The 20195-nt window shown below is 53.4% G+C and overlaps 2 protein-coding genes across 2 annotated transcripts; both read left to right on the plus strand.

Moving 5' to 3' along the window:
* The first annotated feature begins 452 nt into the window (after positions 1-452).
* Positions 453-9443, plus strand: ODAD4 (outer dynein arm docking complex subunit 4). Its single transcript, XM_063403862.1, has 12 exons — positions 453-610; positions 1011-1142; positions 1431-1584; positions 3738-3799; positions 4480-4630; positions 5497-5721; positions 6038-6245; positions 7759-7845; positions 8041-8237; positions 8385-8485; positions 8685-8763; positions 9212-9443. The coding sequence occupies exons 1-12, from the start codon at positions 500-502 to the stop codon at positions 9292-9294; spliced, it is 1590 nt and encodes a 529-aa protein (XP_063259932.1). The 5' UTR covers positions 453-499; the 3' UTR covers positions 9295-9443.
* A 186-nt stretch (positions 9444-9629) lies between these two features.
* On the plus strand, positions 9630-15807 carry CNP (2',3'-cyclic nucleotide 3' phosphodiesterase). The gene is made up of 4 exons (XM_063403869.1): positions 9630-9770; positions 11742-12411; positions 12947-13086; positions 13617-15807. The coding sequence occupies exons 1-4, from the start codon at positions 9768-9770 to the stop codon at positions 14067-14069; spliced, it is 1266 nt and encodes a 421-aa protein (XP_063259939.1). The 5' UTR covers positions 9630-9767; the 3' UTR covers positions 14070-15807.
* The last annotated feature ends 4388 nt before the right edge of the window (positions 15808-20195 follow it).

Here is a 20195-nt window from a genome sequence, read left to right on the forward strand (position 1 = left end):
AGTCAGGACCGGAGCGCTGATGTGAGTGAACCGGCCAGGATCGGTCCGTCAGCGGTGAAACCGGCCCCGGGGCCAGCGGCGAGCACCAAACCAGCACCGAATAACCGAGTGGAGAGAGGCGGTGGCTGCCCTCGTGTCACCCCTACGGAACACACAGGCCACTGCCCGCGGGGGCAGAGGAACCGGCTCTGCCCGGTGTTGGGCAGCCGCCGAGGCACCGCGGCTGGACCGAGCGGCCGCGCTCCCACCCCTGCCGGCCGTGCGGGGCTCCGGGAAGGCGGGTGGAAGAACAGAACCGCACGGGCCGGAGTGGGGTCGGGTCAGAGGCACGGGGAGCACCCGGGCCGTGACCGGGACCCGACCGGGACTGCACAGCCCGGGACACCGGCACCGCACGTGGGCACCGGCCGGGAGCAAACGTCACTTCCGGGGCGGGGCAGATCACCGGAAGCGGGTGTTACCTGTAACCGTTGCTTGGCAACGGCGCCGCGGCGCAGCCATGGCGGACCCGGAGGAGTTGCCCATCGTCACCTTCGGGAATCTCATGTCCGAGGGGATCACCCTGAGCCGGCGTGGCCAGCACGACAGGGCTCTGGGCTGCTTCAATGACGTGAGGGCGCCGCGGCCCGAGGGCACCGAGCTGCCCGCGGCAGGAGGGGCCTCGGGGGGCGCCGCCGTGGCGGGACGCGGTTCGGTTCGGGGGGAGGAGGAGGCGCGGAGGGACGCGTCCCCTGCACAAGGGGTGACCCAGACGGGGCAGTTCAGGGACAGAGCAGCGCCTGCAGCACAGAGAACCTATGAAAAACAAAATTCTTTTTAGTAAAATCCTTGTAGTTTTATCCTCATCCATCATCAGTCATCCTCATCCATGCTGGAGCTATAGCAGCAAATACCTGCACTTGTGTATTTGTGGTGTTGAGGCAGCACAGGTGACTTACCCATGTGTGGTGACATATCCAGCACAGGTGACATGTCCAGCACAGGTGACACGTCCATATCTGTGGTTCCAGGCACTGAAGCTGAGAGCAGGGGACAAGCACTGCCTTATCACCCGCTCCAAATGTTTTCTGAAACTTGGAGACACAGAAAACTCCTTGAAAGATGCTGAAGCCTCGCTCCAAATTGACAACACATTCCCCGAGGTAACCAGCTGGAGGGGCTGGAGGGGCTGGAGGGGTTGGAAGGGCTGGCCTGGATCTGTGGGACCCTGCAGGGTCTGAGGCAGAGCTGTGAGGAGAATTCACTCCAAACACTCCTGAGATTTTTACTACTTTCAGAGCTGCTGAGGTGCTCGGGCACCTCCAGGTTTGGAGTTTAATGTATGCAAGTTGTCACAGCCCTGTGCTCTCACGTGTGCCTGGCAGGAGTTACTTGAGATCCTCAAAGTTTTCACTCATTTTATCACTTTGTTCCCCAAAATGTCGTTTTAGGGGCTGTACCAAAAAGCAGAGGCACTGTACACCATGGGTGACTTTGAGTTTGCGCTGGTGTTTTACCACCGAGGCCGGAGGCTCCGCCCTGATATGCACAAATTCCAGCTGGGCATCAACAAGGCTGAGGAGGCAATTGTCAACTGCATTGGGAGTAAGAAGTGTCACTTTGTGCCCCCCACGAGCCCAGACAAGGCTGTTCAGGGCACAGCTGATGGCAAATCAGCTCTGCAAGTGACCCAAGAGCCCCACACCAGAGCCAATCTGCTTCTGGGTCTGTGTTGTTTGTGGCAGATAAATCCGGAAGCACCACAAAGAGGGAACCCTGCTCTTTTTTTCTTTCGTTCTTTCTTTCTCCCCTGAATGCCTGTTCATACACAGTGTCTGATCCCTTTAGTTCTGTAGGTCAATCCTGACACTCCAGTTTCCAAAATCATCATGGAAACGTTCCAGAGAATACAGAGCAGCTCATCTCATCAGTGACCTGCTTGTGGCATCCCAGCACATGAGGGTAGCTGAAAAGAAAGTTGAAGACACTATTTACAATGGCCTAGAGTGCCAGGACCAGGGGAATGGCTTCCCACTGCCAGGGGGCAGGGTTAGATGGGATACTGGGAAGAAAATCTTCCCTGTGAGGGTGGGCAGGCCCTGGCACAGGGTGCACAGAGAAGCTGTGGCTGCCTCTGGATCCCTGTAAGTGTCCAAGGCCAGGTTGGACAGGGCTTGGAGCAATCTGGGATATTTTAAGGTGTCCCTGCCCATGGGAGGTGGAATTCCAGGAGATGGAACTGGATGAGCTCTAAAGTCCCTTCCAGTCTAAACCGTTCTGGGATTCCATGATTCTATGATCTACCTCCAGCACTAATTGTAGAATCCATTTTGAGACCTTTATCCCTCGTTCAAAGCTTGGAATGAAATGTGCCACGCTACCTCAGACTGGCCTCCTGAAATCCTGACTCTCCTCCAGTTCTCATTGCAAAAGAGCAGTGAAACTGTTGACTCTTGTAACAAGCTCTGCTTTCACCGTTCCTGGCTCAGATCACCCAGCAGGTCCTGTAGAGACAGGAAAGGCCAATGACCTCGTGGGGTCCCAAACAAACAGAAAAAATCATCCTTTTTCCCTTGGTTTTTCTCTCAGCCCTGCCAGCAGGCGTGGACAGGACGTGTCCCCCTGTGGGGCTCACCTGGGGCTGCCACCTCTGCCACGTGAGTGCAGCACCTGTGCAGGCTCCTCTGGGGCTGCCAAACCTGCCCGGTGGGTGGGAGCCGCCCCGGTGGATCCCGGAGCCTGTCCCTGCCCACTCACACCCTGCACAGATTCCCAGCCGGGCCAGGGCCTCCCTCTCCCAACATTTCAAAACTTCAGCCCTCCCACAGTGGCAGGGATTAACACGTGCCAGTGGCAGCAGAGCCTGCAGCGCTTTCATATGAGATAGTTATTTAAAAAACAGGGAAGGTTTCCAGATCTGGCTTGCTTTCCTCCATTCTTGCTGCTTCCTGAGCTTAGCACAATGCTCAGATATCATCACAGCTCCAGCTGAAATCATCCCAGCTCAATAACCCGAGCCAAGGGCTCTAACCACCTTTGGACCCTCTGGGCTGCAGGCACAAGAATGGATTAAAAAACCAGAAAACTCCTATTTTAAATCAGTCAATAGCTCTGAGGTGCAGGGAAGCATGGAAACACGTCAGCATGGATCTGGATGTTTGAATAGTTGGGAAATCCACACACATTAACAGGGTACATCCCCAAACTGCTTCCCTGACTCTGCTCCACCTGGATGGATGGGAACACCTGCTCCTACGACCCACCTGTGTTTGTGCTGCTGCTCTGGGCCCCATGGCTGTGCCAGAGGGAATTCTGCAGCAGCCTCAGAAGCTCTGTCCATCCCTCAGACCACACGAAGAGCTGTTCCTCACTCTTCCCTCCCAGGGTGCAGCAGATGGTGGAGTTGGGTGTCAGGTGAAAACAGAACAGGCCTTTTGCCCTAATCAGTGCACAAACCTTTAAAATACCTTTTCTTCCATTTTATGCTCCAGCTGTGATCCCCCAGAAGAACGTGCAATCTTCTTCAGTTTCCATGCAGGATGTACCCTCTCTGTAGGAATATTGCACCAGGAGCCCCCGGTGCCATGTGAATTAAAATCCCAAGAGGAGCTGCTCCCAGAACACACCAACACCCCTTATTCCATGGGAAAGAATTAGAAAACTGAACGTTTGGGGTTTGGCACCTTTATGGGCATTTTACTGACAGCAGCCTGCATGGCTGCTGTGCAGCACTAACACTGACTCCTGTGTGTCTGCAGATCCATCCTCGGTGAAGCTGGAGAGCAAGGAGGAGCTGTGCTTTGTGAGCAGGCAGGCAGAGGTACAGCACGGGGCTCCTGCTGAGGAAGCTTCTAGAGTTGTTGTAATGCTGAAATGGGCACTGAAGGAGTGACAGTCCCCTCAGGGACATGGCTGTGGGAGCAGTGGATGTGCTGAGGGGTCTCTTGAGCATTAAAACACGCTGGCACTCATGAGAGTGTTTGTCACCTGCTTCGAATGCAGGTCTGGCTCAAGCCACTCAGAATTTAAAGGGGAAGGCAGAAGGGCAGGAAGAGCCACCAGGCAGGAACAAAACCTGGAATTTCTCCTCCAGCTCATATGTGGGGGTATTGCCAGACACCCATCTGAGGCTATTGAGTAACAGCCCAGAGGTCGAGGAGGGTACAGTGAGCTCCAATATTGACTTTGAGTTTACCTGATGTTTAAGTTTTGATAATGGACACTTTCTTTATTGCTTCACTTTTGGGTACTCCATTGCAGTAGTGTCTTGTTCCTCTGAGAGGTCAGAACTAGTTCTTACCCTTTCTGTAACACCCTTGTGGTCTCCAAGGACCACAATTGCCTGCAGAATTTCATTTGCTCATGGCCAAAGCAGCTGTTGAGACACTGACTTCTTGCTTTTATTTAAAAAATAAGCTGTCTTATATGGAGTATAAACAGAATTCTGCTCATCCCAGTGTTCCTCAGTGATGTCCCCCAACTCCTTTTGCTTTTTTTTAGCTGCAGAGCAAACAAGACAACCAGAAACAGCAGAACAAACCAACTAAGGATCAAAAACAGATGAAGAAGAAGAGTCCAGAAACAGAGCAACAGCTTCTGGGAGCACTTTATGCTGACAAGGCATTCCTGGAGAAGTTGCTCAAGGATGAAGGTGTTTCTCCTTCTCAGCAGATTCAATTTTTCTTTCATCCCTTTTTTATTCTTTTAATTTTTTTTCTTCTTTTATATCCCTGTGACTCTTTGTTAGTTGTACCAGAGCTCACGTAGCACATGGTGGGGACACAGGGAGGTGTCTGCTCAGGGGGCTGTGACTCCTCTGTGGGTTTGTTATAAGTGCTGTTAAGGTCAAGATAGAAGAATTGGAGAAGTATCTTATTTTAGAAAAAGGCACAAAGATGATTCTCCTTTAGTCATATTTCTAGGGAACTTTTTACCCAGAAATAGAGAAGTGGTTAATATTTGGTTTGCTCACAGGTTTTACAATGTTGCCAGCATTAATTACACTTGTGGGGGGTCTGGTTTGCAGGCAGGTCAAAGCCCTCTCAGTTTCCATCTGCCAGCCTGATGCACAGCACTGTTCAAAGTGGCCTGTCAATACAGATGTGCCATACAGATGTTCTGTCCCAGAGGACAGGGGCTCAGCACAGCTGGTCCCACACACTGGGCCCCTCCTTGGCTCTATCAGCAAAGAAGGCAGCAGAAATGAGGCTGGAATACCAGCTCAGCTCACTGAACCACACAGGATGGTAACAGTTTATCGTTAAACTGTTTATTGTTTATTTTTTATTATTGTTTATTTTATTATTGTTTATTTTATTATTGTTTATTTTTTAACAATAACTGTTAAACAGTTTATTGTTGACTCCCCCCATCACCTCAGCTCTGAGGAGCACAGGACACTTTTCATTTCCAGGATTGTCCGTGTCAGAACAGAAAAACGTTCCCAATCAATTCCCCACTGAGCTGCAGCTCAGGTCTGTTGTTTCTCACTTGAGTTCTACCTCATCTTATTTCCAGACTTGATGCAGAGCACCACAAGGCAGGGGATCAAAGTCATGGACCTGGTTTTGAGTGGCATCTCCTACCTGAACCAGCGGCGGGACTTCTGGCAGCAGCAGAAGCCGATGTACGCGCGGGTGTACGAGCGCAAGCTCCTGCGGCAGGAGCGCAGGCGGGACAAGAGAGAGAAACCGTCTGACATCAGCAGATCCATCGCAAAGAACATGGAGGATATCGAGCTGTGTAGGTCCCTGGCTGGAAGCTGAGTGCCTCCCATTGCTGTGGGGAGCTCTGACTATTCCCAGGCTTTGTCTGAGGGTTAGCCACTTCACTAAGTCTCAGTTCCCGAGTATCAGAGTCCCAGAGGGGTTTGGGTTGGAAGGGAGCTTGAACTTCATCCCATTCCACCCCCCACTATGGGCAGGGACACCTTCCACTATCCCAAATTGCTCCAAGCCCCATCCAACCCGGCCTGGAACACTTCCAGGGATGTGGAATTCACAACTTCTCAATGTCTCTGTGTCACACCCCAGTGTCAAACTCTGCTCCCTGTCCCCAGTGCTGGCCAGAGGTTCTGCTGAGGAGAGCTGCAGGAAAGCTGAGCGTTTGCTGAAACGGATACAAGCACGGCCAGAGAACGAGGTTCCCAACAAGAATGAACTGATTGGGAATCTCCACAACTGCATTGGGAATGCACAGCTGGCCATGGGACACATGGAGGCAGCTTTGCGCAGCCATAAGATGGATCTGGATTGTGCTAGGCAGAAGTAAGTTGTGGGAAGTTCAGGTGGGTGGAGGAAGGGGAAAGTGCCTCTGTGGGGGTGTTTTCACATTAGGTAATGTAATTCTCACCTGGAGGGTTTAACAGAATTACACATTCAGCTCTGTCCAAGTATTAGGGCCTGTGGTGACTTTTTATCTTCACAAATTCAAAAGAAGGAGCCTGAAGCAGATTTTTAAGGACCCACAGCACAAGACACATCAAAGCCTCTGCTGTAGCAAGGCAAAAGATCACAAGTCCCAGTCTCAGCACTTGAATCTTGGGCAGGCATTTCCTTCTCAGGAAGATCAGGCTTGAAATTGCACCAGTTTTCTGCTATATTTTGTCTTAAACTCCTTTTCATAGAGACCATTAAGCATGGTTTGAAGTAAAGATCACTTCCAGATACACTTAGCTGTTTGCACTGGACACATCCCACAGCTCTTCCAGCTGAACCACAGTGGGGCAAAATGTAGTCCTAGAGTTAGCAAGAGTTTGCAAAGCATAGCAGAAACCATGGAGCAGTGGCTTGAAGTGATTTGGGAGTTAATATTTGGCAGCAGTGCACTGAGCTTTTAAAATGTCACCGAGTTGTTGTTTCTCATTTAAAAAAAAATCTTTTGGAAATGAATGTTGGTTTAGGAAACCTGGCGATCCCACTCCCCGAGTGGGCCAGGGAAAGGCAGGGATTAGCAGGAGAGGGGCGGGAGGAGATGCCGGGGTTTGGGAGCCTGGATTTGGGACTCCTCTGAACGCCCGGGTGCCTTTAGGGACCGGCGGCGACGGGCGGGCCGCGCCCTCTGGCGGCCGCAGCTGGAGCCGCCGCTAATGACTCATTAATGACTTATTAATGACTCGAGTTAATGACCCCGCGAGGAGGGTTTGAATTGGAGGATCCCACCCAAACCTGTGGGAATCACCGGTCTGGGATTCCTTGCGTTTATCTCCTCCTTGCATATAATGGCTTTTCCATCTCTAAGGTAGGGTAGGCAAAGCCGCTTCTGAACATGAGAATGAGGATAATTAAGAAAAAAATTAAAGCCCACAGGGTCTGTTATTGCAGAAGGAGCTGCCTGTAGCATGGAGCAAAGCTTGGTCCAAGCACAGGGTCAGGGCTGGTGTCAGGAGCCTGCAGACACACTGCAGGCACCTTTTTGGGTCTTTGCTTTGAAAGACAGAAATCATCCATGAATGAGAGTCAGGGACACAGAGGGAAACAGAGGCAAAGAAAAGTGGAAAGACTTTCCCAAGAATTGCCAGATTTGCACAAAAGTTAATAATAATCAAAGGCAAAGCTAAACCATTTCCCCTGTGTCTCATGGGGTCAGCTGCCAGAGCTGTAGATAAAATCAAAAATCAACCTTGATTCAATGACTTTCAGCCTGACCTGGCCCCTTTACTTCCCAACACTTCTCTGAGGGCATGGGGAGCACCAAAGGGACCACGAGGCTGAGGAAACCCAGAGTGAGTGAGGAACAGGAGGATGGCAGTGCCACAATCCCTTTGTCTCCCTGTCTCAGCGCTCTGCCGGACGCCGTGTCCCGAGCCCTGGACAACATCGGCCACGTGTATGCCCGAATCGGCAAATTCCAGCAGGCCATCAACACGTACGTACAGCCCAGCAGCACAGGCACCAGGGGCTGGGAGTGACCCAGCTCATGGTTCTTCAGCTGTGTGTTCTCACTGCAGCCAGGCCTGGGGGAATTTTCACACCTGAGCCCTTTGCTGTCAAAGCAGGGGTTGAGTCGTAGCTGTACCCAGTGAGGGTTGGTAAAGGTGTGTCTGTCTTACTCTGCTTGAAGCTGGGAGGAGAAGATTCCGATGGCCCAGTCCAGCCTGGAGAAGGCCTGGCTGTTCCATGAAATTGGGAGGTGCTACCTCGAGCTGGGTAAAGCTGACGTAGCTCAAGATTATGGCCAGAGGTCCCTGCAGGCAGCAGATGAAGAGGGAGATGTGGAGTGGCAGCTCCATGCCACTGTGCTGGTGGCACAGGCACAAGGTAAAGATGTGGGCACAGGTTTTACTCTCTGAAAGCATCTCTAGGATTTAACAGCCAAAGCAACTGCTCAGAGCAGGACTGGCTTGATTATTTCTTGCTGTTCTCCTGATCCTGGGCTAAACCAGCTGATATCCTTGTCTGTTCCAGTGAAGTTGAAAGATTACCCATCTGCAATCTTGAGTTTTGAAAGGGCTCTGGAGAAGGCGAAGCTTGTGCCCAGTGAAGCTGCTCAAAATGCCATCATTGAGGTAAGGGGGCTGCTGAGGGGAGGAGGAGCTCTGGGCAGCCTCTGTGAGTAGCTGTTATCCCAGCCAGTAATGCCACAGAAATGCAGTTTTACAGTAGGAAAGGATTTGGTAATGATAGCAGAGAGCAAAAGAAAGCAGGAAAATGTTGGGTATTTAGCTGCATTTCTGGGGTTTTTATTAAGAACTTCATCCCTTTCAGGCCTTGGATAATGTGAGCAAAAGCTTCATTGTGGAGCTGAACAAAAGCGGCAAAGGCAGGACGCTTCCCTCACATAAAGGTACTTGTCGTTCACACCTCTGCACCCAGAAATGGGGAAAAACCCCACTCTGCTGTTCTGCACATCAGCAGCACCTTAGAATTCCCACAGCACCCATCTCCTTGCAAGCATTAAATGAAAATCTTGGTGGAAGTCCAGCATCTCTTCAGCTGCACTCCCAGCTCCGGCCGTGAGCAGCTTAGAGCAGGAGATGGCAGAGCTCCCTGAGTGTCCCCTGCAGGCTGGCCCGGTGTCACCGGCACCCCTGGGGCTGGGTGGGAGGGTCCTGGCAGGGCGCTGTGCCCGCAGCCCCCGGGGCTGCTCCTCTCAGGTCATGCAGCCCAGGACCTGCCGTCCCAGGACCTAGAGGGAATGAGATTCCTGGTGAGGGTAGGGGAGCCCGGGGGCCTTTCTTGTGTCCAGCTGCTGAGTTCTAGGACTTGGCTCAAGTTTCCTTTTTCCTTCCCAGATCGCCTCTTCAGCGGTAAAAACGTAAAAAGCACCACTGGGAATGCGAAAAAGAAGGAAGGGAATGAAGCTAAAAAACCGTAAGAGGAAGCCAGAAGCGGTACATAGGCAGATGGAAACGATACATGAGCAGACGGAAATGTTAGAGGGGGAAACGGACAAGGAAATAAAGGACAGAAGTGGGGAAAGTAGAGCCTAGGCGGGAAGATGAAATAAATATTGAGCAAGCGTCATACCCAGCACTGAGTGGGGTGTCCCTAGCAGGGGAAGGAGCTGATCAGAGCCGCCGCCGGACTCGGAGCGCTGCTCCCCCGCTCTGGCAGCCCCGGCCCCGCCGCAGCACTGTCCCGGCAGCATCCCCGGCTCCTCCGCGGCCGGGCGGGGCCGGGGGCTGAGCCCCGGGTCCCCCCTCACCGCCCCGGGGAGGGTTCGGCCCGGCCCTCGGGGGCGGGCGAGCCCCGGGGCTATGAAAGGAGCCGCGGTCACGCCCGCCCCAGAGCCGCTTCCCCGCCGCGCCGCTCCGCACCGGCGGCCGCCCCGGAGCCGCTGCCCTCACCATGGTAAGCGGGGCCGGGGATGGGGACTAAGATCGGGTCTAGCATCGGGACTGGCATCGGGACCGGCGCTCCGCCCGGCAAAGGTTCCCATTCCCAGAAGGGCGGAAGCGCCGCCGGCGTCGCTGACACGTGTCTGGGGGGAGCGGAGGCAGCCGGGCCCCGAGAACGGCCCCGGGGGCCCGCGGCTCCGTCTGGGGGTCCCAGGACAGCCTGGGGGCTGCCGGGGCACGGGAGCCCGGGACCGGGAGCGATCGCCCCCTCCACGCGAGCCCCTGTTCCGTGGGGAGCGGGAGAAAAGCGGGAGCTTTGTGGGGGCGGCGGGGGGGCCGGGCCCGGCTCAATGGGAGATTGTCCGGGAGACCCCGCTCCCCCGGACTCTGCGGAGCCTTTGTCCGCCCGGCCCGGCCCGTGAAGGCGCCCGTTGTCCCCGGGCCGGCGGCGAACAATGGCCCGGGGGGGCCGCGATTGTTCCTTTGTTCACGGGGCTGAAAAGCGCCTCAGTCCCCCCAGCAGCTGCCGCGGCAGAACAGCGGTCCCGGTCCCCGCCCGCGGGACAGCGCTGTGCGGGGACAGCCCGGCCCGGGGCCGTGCGACCCCCTGGCAAGCGGGGCACCTGTGCTGCGAGAAGGAGCAGCGCTCCAGGTAACTCCCCGGCTCCCTCCTGTGTGAGCACTCCGAGCCCCGAGTCCGCGGGGAAGGCACCACGGGGCTCGCCGGGGAGCCCGTAGGTCCCTGCTGCTCTCAGGGTTTGTCCCCGTCTGGGTGTGAGGCTGCAGCTGAGCCCAGGGCAGGCAATGCCCGAGGGAACTGTGGGGTCCTGCCCCTGCTGCCAGGGCATTTGGAACCAAAACCCATCTGCACCTTCTGGGATAAAGAGATGTGGGGAAATCAACATCTGAAAAGTGTTTTTTAAAAACTGCAAACTGGAAAAACATTTTTCTGGCCCAGGCAGAGCAGTTATGTTTTATGCAAAGCTTCTCAATTTTTGCACCAAAGGCAAAAATTCTTGGGCATCACTCCCATGATCTTTGGCTTAAGCAGGTCCAGTGGATCTCAGGCTGGGCTGGCCCACAGGCAGCTGGGGGCTGGAAACTTCATGTATTGACCCAACCGTGTCTGCCTCATTGATGCTATTGAGGACTTGCACAGCTGAAGAAATCCCTCGTTTCCTTTCAGTCTCGTTTTCCCAGGCCCTACCGGGAATTAATCTGGGATTCTGCTTAGCAGAGCTGCTGGCAGGAGGGGAGGGAGAGCCTGTGCCAGCTGCCAGCGGCATCTCCTGCTCACTGCTGCCAACCACGAGTGTTTAGTTTCCTGCAGCACTCGAGGTTTCACTTTCGAGTTCTGCCTAACACCTGCTGGGAAGGGTTTGGCTTTCCTGAAAGCCATCTCAGCTGCTCTTCCCAAGAGGAGCCCAAATTCCCTCCTGAGAGGCACTGAGCTGCTGATCCTCAGTGCAGCTGATCATCCTTGTGGACTCTCTAGGAAACAGCCTCTTCCCTGGGAATTGAGTTTGTGATTCAGGTGGAGGGACAGGAGTGTGGCAGCTCTCAACCTGCTGCGACTTTCAGTTCCCGTTGAGCTCCTCCACAGATCACTGCCCTCGCATCTGGCAGCCACAGGGGTTTGTTCAAGTGTTCAGACTAAATGTGCCACATGAGGAGCTCTGCCTGGGCTGGGGCTTTGTGGCAGCTCGTGGTGCCTGAGAAAATCCTTCCCAGTGGGGCAGGACTGCAGCTGCCGAGGCCAGAGCGGGGAGCAGGGCTGAACCTTCAGCCCCTGGGTGGGATGCAGTGGATCCCTGCTGTGTGACCAGCCAGAGCAGCTGTGGGAGGAGGTGTCAGCTGAGCAGGGCACCCAAGTGAGGGAGTGTGGGGGAGATGCTCCCTGTGCCCCATCCTTTCCAGGGTCCCAGCAGGGCCACACTGTCTCTGGGGTTCCTGCCCTGCAAAGTGTTTTCTCCTTCCATTTCAGAACAGAGGCTTTTCCAAGAAGAGTCACACTTTCCTGCCTAAAATATTTAGAAAAATGTCTACTCAATCAGCGAAAGAGAGACCGGAGAGTTTGCATTTCCCGTTCCTGGATGACGAAGACACCATCTCCACACTCAAAGAATCCAAAACCTTTTTCATCCTCCGGGGCCTGCCTGGCAGCGGGAAGTCCACCCTCGCCCAGGCCATCCACGATCGGTACAAAGATGCCTGCAAGGTCATCTCTGTTGATCACTATAAAATTACACCGTCAGTAAGAAGCTCCATTCCCGAAGAGTACTCCAAGGTGGATGAGGATCTAGTTGACTATTGCAAACGGGAGATCAGCGTCATTGTGCTGGATGACACTCACCACGAGCGGGAGCGGCTGGACCAGCTCTTTGACATTGCTGACAAGTACCGGTACAAAGTCATCTTTGCTGAGCCCAAAACCCCGTGGCGCTTGGATTGTCCCCAGCTAAAGGACAAGAATCAATGGAAATTATCTGTGGAAGAGCTGAAGAAGATGAAGCCAAGCTTGGAGAAGGAATTCCTCCCCATGTATTTTGGGTGGTTTTTGAGCAAAAGAAGTTCGGAGATCCTGAGGAAGACTGGCCAGGCATTCTTGGATGAGCTTGGGAGTCTCAAAGCCTTCAAAAAGGAGAGTAAATACTGTATGTATAGATGTTGTCTTACCATGTTCTTACCTGTTATGTTAACAAGTCTGATCAGCTTCTAAAGTCAATTTCTAAAGCTGTCAACAAGAAAAGCTTTTTAAAACTACTAACCTGGTCCTCATAGTTGACAAAGTTGGTTTTGTAAGTAAAAATAAAGTTTTTCCCAAGTCTGTTTAGCTCTGGCCCCACAGGGCACTGAGCTCGGGTGGCAGCAGCAGGACATGAGATCCTGGGTGTCCCCTGGTTCCAACGGGATGGGTGGGAAAAAGGCAAAGAGAGAGAAATGGGAAAGGCTGAACAATCCCATCCCTTAGGGGGCTCTCACATCATCAGGTTTAAGATGAACCACGATGATGCAGAGGAGCTTCTGTTCTCTGGCTGCACCTGCAGGCTGGGAGGAGGGAGGGGTTTGGTTTCCCACCCAGAGATGAGATGTGAAGGCTGGGTAGGGAAGGGAGCTGAGATGGGATCCGGGGCTCGTGGGTTGACATTGGGAGGATCACTTTGTGACAGTGTTTACCTCTATCTGCAGTTCCTTCTGTTGAAGATCCCAAAATAAAAATAGATCTCACCAGCTACTTTGTGAAGAGGCCACCTGGAGTCCTGCACTGCACCACGAAATACACCGAGTTTGGCAAAGCAGCCGGAGCCGAGGAATACGCGCAGCAGGAAGTGAGTGTGGGGGTCTCACCTCCTCCCCACAGCCCCCATGTCCCCTCCCTCCCCAGCAGGGCATCCATGAGCCTGGGAGAAGGTTGGAGATGGGTTTTGCTCTGACCCAAGAGGCCAAATACAGGGACAGGAACTATGTCTGTGTGGCCTGTGCAGAGAAAACTCCAAACTGTGGAGATGGTGATTGTGTCCTATTTCCAAACAAAATACTCCCACTTTCCCCAATCACACGTGACTTCCAGCATAATATCTGACAGCTTGAGCTGAATTATGATCAAATGAGGTATTTCGATTCCCCAGTCAATTATTTCAGAGCACATGAGCCCAGGTTAAACACTGGAATTTGTGAAGGACAAAGACATTACCAGCTCCGAATGCATGGAGCTGGGACATCAGGCCCTGACCTTCCCCTTGCTCTGAGTATTTTGACCATGTCACAGCACGAGCTGCCAGGGGGACGGTGACCCCAGCACAGCACCGTGGATCCCCAGGCACTAACGCTGCCCCCTGTGCGTGTCCCTCCCCTGCAGGCAGTGAAGGCTTCCTACGGCAAAGGCTTCACCCTCTCCATCTCGGCGCTGTTCATCACCACAAAGACTGTCGGGGCTCGCATCGAGCTGAGCGAGCAGCAGCTGCTGCTCTGGCCCGGGGACGCCGACAAGATCCTGGCCACGGACAACCTCCCGCGGGGCAGCCGCGCCCACATCACCCTCGGCTGCGCCAACGGCGTCGAAGCCGTGCAGACCGGGCTCGACCTGCTGGAGTTTGTGAAGCTGGAAAAGGTGGGGAACAAAGGGGAGCAAGTGGGGGAAATCGGAGGAGGGAAGCTGCTGTATTATGGTAATGGTATGTGGATGCTTGTTCTGTCTAAAAAGATCGATGTGAGGGCGATATTCTCGGGATACTATGGGAAGGGAAAGCTTGTGCCAACGCAGAGCACCAACAAACGGGGCTCTGCCTTTACCTCCTGCACCATCATCTAGGAGCACAGGCAGGGCAGCTCCTCGGTTTGATTTTAAAAGGCAAGTAACTCCTGTAACCTTAAAAGTGTAAAGAGAAATAATTCTACCTTTACTAAAGTCAACCCTCCTGCCCGCCCCAGCGTGAAGCCTCTGGGGAGTTATCGGCCTCAGAAAAGGAAGAAAACAAGCAACTTCTGACTGAAACTGTCATGTATTTTAATTTGGGTTTTGGAGGGAACCAGCTGGGGTGTCCTGCTTGTTTTCTTCCTTGGAGAAGGATCTGGGGCTTTTATTGCTTCCCTCTGAACCACAATCGTTCGATCTTTACCTGTTGGCACTGACCAAAGCCTGTCAGTCGCTGGTCTGAAGCCAAGGGAACTGCAGGATGTCCCTCCCCTACCGCACCCAGGGACTGACATTGGCCATTCTGGCAGCTCATACAGGGTCAGAACTAGCGTGGGTCACTCCTGTCACGAGTCCTGTCCCTACCAGGACAGTCCCAATCGCAGGCCAGTCCCGCAGCTGCCCAGTGGGCTCCATCCCAGCTCCCGTCCCTCACAGCAGAGATGCTCTGGGGACAGCCAGGAGGAGGGCACTGTGCCAGGTTATGTCTTAAAGAAATCCAACCATGAACTTTGGGGAAATCAAGTGAAACATCAGGACAGGGAGCCAATTCCTGCAAAGCGGCTCCAGCCACTTCCCTCCACCTGGGCTGGACCAAGCACCATCCCATGTCCTGTAGGGAACAATCCTGCCTTGGCAGGGAGTGGAAGAGATGAACTAACATCTTTTCCATCTTATTTGATAGAAACTAAAATCATGTCTGAAGTACACAACTGGACTTCATGCAAGATTTTACTCCCTTCCTCTAATGCACTTGAATGTTAAGAGTTAGGCTGGAGTAACCCCGTAGTGTAGGAAGTGGAGGCACCGTAACCGTGTAACTCAACGTCTGCTCAAACCTAAACCCTGGCTGGAAGTTACTGACCCAGCACTTCTGTCATTAAATCTGTTTTATTGAAACTTGGGTTTGTGCTCTGCCAGGCCCTGGCCCAGCACGGCAGCGGCTCCTGGGCATTGTTTAACACAAAGCTCCACTAACAGCCCCAGGTAAGGTCCCAGCTCGACCTCCTGCTCTGGCTCAGGGTCTGGGGAGCAGCAGAGTGACACTAACCCCCACTAACACTGTAAATACTGACTGTGTTTGAGGCGTGGGCTGGGCTGGGGCTGGCGCTGGGCACAGCTCACCCCCAGTCCAGTGTTGCTGGGGCAAGGAGCATTTCTCCTCTGAATGTTGAGGCCAAAAGCAGGGAGAGCTTTGGTGCTTTTCTGGTACCAAACACCCTACCATGAAAGCAAAATACTTCCTGCTGTTCAGAAGCAAAGGATAAGAATAAATTGTCATTATAACATAAAATAGCGAGCTGTAAACCCACCCAGAGCACCAGTGACCCTTCATGGAGAAACCCCTCCAAGCTTCTGCACTGGCAGCAGCCGAGTGCCCAACGCTCAGCCAGGGCCTCTCCTGCCAGAACCTCAAGGGTTTGTTCCACCAAAGCTCTTCAAGGTATTTGCCAGCACCTGCTCAGGGGCCAGCTGAGCCCACACCCCCAGTGCCCAGATCACTCCAGCACCGGAATACACAGCTGGAATCTCTCCTTCATCTGCCTGTTCAAGAACAACAGTGACACTGTCGTCGTTTGAGTTTTTATTAGTTTGTACATCATATACAGTTTATAATAAAGTAAAACCGATTGCATATGGGTCTGCTCAGGCTGATTTCCCATACAAACACGGCATCAGGAGTTCTGCTAAGGAAGTAAACAACAAATATTCACATTTTTACCATTCACATCCTAGAAAGGTCCAAGAGGGACAGTTGGTACCGATGCGGAGCCTGGCTGGGAGAGGATGAGGAGTTTGGCAAAGCAATGAGACAGCGATTGCTCCATGCAATTCACCTTTCCTGCCAGGGAAAGGCTGAGCTATGTACACTGAGGTAAACATTCCGAATTCCAATTCAGATAAATACGGCAGCGCAGGGACAGGCTCCTCTCCAAGTGGCTTCGCATCGGTGCCTGGGTTTGTCCTGACTATTCCGTGATGTTGTGACACACGTGCACTGTGGGGCTCTGGGTGCTCCCCCCGTGGCCCCTGGGATGCCACCTCACACCACACTCTGTTCACATGAGCCATTAGGGGACAGTGGGGACAGGGCTGGGATGGCAGCCGGGCTGCCCCTCGCACTGGAGCCAGCATGGGGCTCCCCATGGATCCTGCCCTCCTGGGCCACCCCTGGAGCTGCAGCTCGGGCACAGCGTCCCAGCTGCCAGCACAGACCAGAGCTGTCCCTCCAGGCTCGGATCTGGGCAAGGGAAAGTGCCCAGCACTCTGCAAGAAGGGGTAACCCCATCCACGATGGTGGGAGTGGGGAGAGCTGGGCCTGGCCAGGAAGGCCAAAGCATTTCACATCAGCTCCCACAGTCATGCGGGGACCCAGAACGGCCCCACAGAGCCAAGGGTGGGGACAGCCACCAGCCATTGCCACCTACCCCTACCACAGCCCTGACACAGCCACCCAGGGACTAGCACTGCTCCAGGGACACGGCTGGGTGCAGCACACAGTTGTCCTGTTCCCTAGGGAAGAGGAGGGGAGAGGACAAGGCACAAATTTAAACAGGATGAAAACCATCCATTGGAAATAAAAGAATATCTGGAGTTATTACTGAAACTGAGGAAGTCATTTGGAAATGGCAAAGCAGCACATGGCCCAGCCTGGTGGCTGTTTGATGGCTGCAGATCCAGGGCCAGTGTGGCTGGACAGGGACTGGCACCAGCCTCCATGTCAGACACACCACGGCAGCACAGCAGCATCTACTCTGTATCCCAGCAGATGCAGAGAGTGGAGAGACCCGCTATTCCATGGATAATACTCTTGTACCTGAACAATTTGTCTTTCTCCCATTTTCCATCTTGCATTTCTGCATTTACAACAGTCAGCAGCACTGGGGATCCTGCTCGCTGAGCACCCCCAGGATCAAAACCAAACCAGGTACGTTTGTGTGCAGCCAAAGCAATGAGGAGCCTTAAGAGGGTGGCCAGAACCTCCTGAACAGACTTCAGATTTCCAACCTAAATTATTCCATGATTCTATGAGAAGGCCAGACAAAACCACATCCAAGGCAAAGCCTAGCAGCCACACAATTCCTGATCTCCCTACCAAAACTGCAGTCCTACAGCAGAGCCCTCACATGCCAGCTCTGCCCACAGCCACACTCCTCACACACTTCTCTTCACAACTTTCCCAGAGAAGCTGACAGGCACTTGCCAGTTCAGAGCTGTTCAGAGCATCTACTCCCAACTTGGCTGGTGGAAGACGCCCCCTGACACCCCAGCCTGATCGAGCTCTCAGCCATGGCAGCTCTGCTCTTTCCCAGTCCTTCTCATTGGCAGCAGCTCTCACAGCACCAGCCATTCCCCCTCAGAGACCCTGGGCAGGAGTTCCCAGGCAGTCACACCAAATCGTGTCCATCCCACCACGCCTGTGCCTCGGGCAGCCCCTGCACCACCACCCCCTGCACCTCTGTGTGCTCTTTGTCCTTCTAGAAACAGCACAGGCACAGCAGCACAAATGCTCATTTGTGGTCTCTGCAGCAAACCCCTGTGGCCCGGGGCTCCTGTGGGGCTGGTTCCCCCTGGGGCTGGGTCCCCCCTGGGGCTGGTGGCCCCACGGGGCTGCAGGACACACAGGAGGGCTGCCAGTGGCTGCAGCACTGGCACTCGACTTCCCTGTAGCTACACCCAAGCACAACCCATGGATCATGTTCTGGAACCACCCTGTGTGGAGGTAACACTCCAAGCAATGCACAGCTGAGTCCATTTTTTGGAAAGAAGCAGAGTTTTGTCTCCCCAAGCCGTGCTGGGACACCGTGGAGGTCACAGTGCCCCCTGGACACTGCTGCTGCCCTGAGGTGCCAGGTGCCACCGAGCCCTGCTCTGTGCCAGGAGGAACAGTGACTGCACAGGGCCCAGGGCACTCTGGGCTAGTGGAAGTGTCCCTGACCGTGGCAGGGGTTTGGACTTGACAGCCTTTAAAGGCCGTGCAGCCCAATCCATTCCATGGTTCTATGCATTTGCCTTCACCTTGATTCACGTAACAACACTCTGTAGAAAGTCTTGGCACTCACCATATGAATATTTAACTACATTAAATCATGCATTCATGTACAGGTTATAAATAGCTGCTGTATACATTTTCTCTCCCAGAAGCAGAGCCATTCCACTCCTGTGCTCCAAGGAACAGGCTCACTCAGCTCGGAGAGAAGGAAGGAAGCTGGTCACACTTCCCTGGGGCAGGGGAAAATGAGAATAAACCCACTGACAGACACAGAACATGGCTCTGCTCAGCATGAGACTGAGAACAGCCCAGACTGTACAGTGACATCAACACACACACACAGGACGAGATGTCATGGATCCAAAATGCCACTAAACAGGCCTTGGAAACTCAGATTTACAGTGCCAGTAAAGCTGGGGAAGCATCAGTGTGCATAGACCAGTATTTCAGTTGCCCACGTATTCATCATTTCAGAGCCTGAAAAGTGCCAGGACCCAGCTGCTCTAGGTGCACCTGGGTGGGTCCATCCCTGACACCTTCACCATCCCTGGGAAGGAATAAACGTGGGAGAGTCAGGTGTTGAAAGTATTACTCAGCACTGGTTCACTTAGAAAGCTGAGTTTCAAACGAGTTGTAAAATATTCTATTCTGCAGTGCTAAAATTTGAGCCCTTAAATTTTCTCTCTATGAAAGCAGATTGTCAAGAATCCTGACCAAACCCCACAGCAGGACCACGACAGCAACGTCACCGCTGGGCCCTGCACCATCCCTGTCCTGCTGAAGGAGGGAGGAAGACAAAGACGTGGTGATCACCTCGAGCAGTGAGCTCCCTGCAGTGTTTGCTCTGCTTTGGGAAGGCAAATCAGGTGTTACACAGAGTCACTGGGAGGTTTTCTCTCGGCACAAACACCCGTGCTCTGAGCAAAGAGCAGCCTCCAACAGCCCCAGGGTCAGCCCAGGAGCTTCTGCCCCTCACTGAGCACCAGCTCAGGGCCCCAGCCATGCCCCCACTGCCTCCTGCTGCCCTCATGCCAGGCTGAGCACAAGCTCCCAGGACTGGCCTGGCAGCACCGTGCCACACACAGGAGCTCCCACAGGGCACCTGGACAAGAAGGTGCTGTCCATGCTGTAAAGGGGAAAATTCCAGAGCCTCTCCCAGCTGAGACCCTGCTGTAACACCACCTTTAGGTGAAAATCAAACTGCTAACAGTGTGCCCCACACCAAACCCATCAGGACACGGCTCCAGGCTGGAAGCAGATTCATCCTCCAGCTCCCGTCCTGACATTGTGCAAGAGAAAGTACAGACTGTCAGTTCAGAGCTGGACTTTGCTTTTTCTTGCTGCTTTGGAGGAGTAAATCACTGCCACGGGAAAACCACTCAGCCAGGTAAACTAAACACACAGCTGCTGCACACCCCAAACCACCCACGATCCCTGCCTGGAATTCACTTGGCATTGAAACACTCACCCATATCATGGATCAGTAACAGGAAATCACACATCAAGCTCAACAAAATCAAGTTTAGCACAAATATAAAATATTCAAGTGGATTAATTTAAAAAAGTACAGTGAAGGAATTCAGCCCAGAGCAAATTCAATATTCCCTTGAACAGGACAATCTTGGGAACACAAAGCCCTTAATTCCAGCTGCATCACAGGGAATTCTCACAGAAGCTGCTCTTTAAGCAGCATTTCTCTGATACAGAATTGTAAGCTCACATGTGATCACGGAAGTTTAATGCCCAACTGGGCCTTGCTTGGAGAACCATGGAGGAAAAAAAGAAATGAAGAGCCAAGAAGCCAGGCTTGCAGGTGAAATGGGATTGTACGAAACTGGATTGAGCCTTGGCAGTATTTCCAAAACATTAAGGTAACTTACATGTTACTCCAAACCCTGGACATGCTGCTTTGGAAGCAACCAGAACAAACCAGGAATTCCTTCTCCCTCTCACATGTGGAGATTCTGGGAAGATTCCAGGAAATCCTCTGTGCTGAGGGGCAGAAGCAGCTGAAAGCACGGGCCAGCATG

The sequence above is a fragment of the Prinia subflava genome, chromosome 8 (assembly GCF_021018805.1).
Source record: "Prinia subflava isolate CZ2003 ecotype Zambia chromosome 8, Cam_Psub_1.2, whole genome shotgun sequence".
NCBI classification, from domain to species: Eukaryota; Metazoa; Chordata; class Aves; order Passeriformes; family Cisticolidae; genus Prinia; species Prinia subflava.

Excerpts from the sequence above, each read along its gene's own strand:
- ODAD4 (XM_063403862.1), top strand. The coding sequence starts at position 500 with ATGGCGGACCCGGAGGAGTTGCCCATCGTCACCTTCGGGAATCTCATG. Across the intron at positions 3,800-4,479 it reads TTGTGAGCAGGCAGGCAGAG|CTGCAGAGCAAACAAGACAA; the intron begins GTACAGCACGGG and ends GCTTTTTTTTAG. Across the intron at positions 5,722-6,037 it reads CATGGAGGATATCGAGCTGT|TGCTGGCCAGAGGTTCTGCT; the intron begins GTAGGTCCCTGG and ends CCCTGTCCCCAG.
- CNP (XM_063403869.1), top strand. Across the intron at positions 12,412-12,946 it reads CAAAAAGGAGAGTAAATACT|TTCCTTCTGTTGAAGATCCC; the intron begins GTATGTATAGAT and ends CTCTATCTGCAG. Across the intron at positions 13,087-13,616 it reads AGGAATACGCGCAGCAGGAA|GCAGTGAAGGCTTCCTACGG; the intron begins GTGAGTGTGGGG and ends CCTCCCCTGCAG.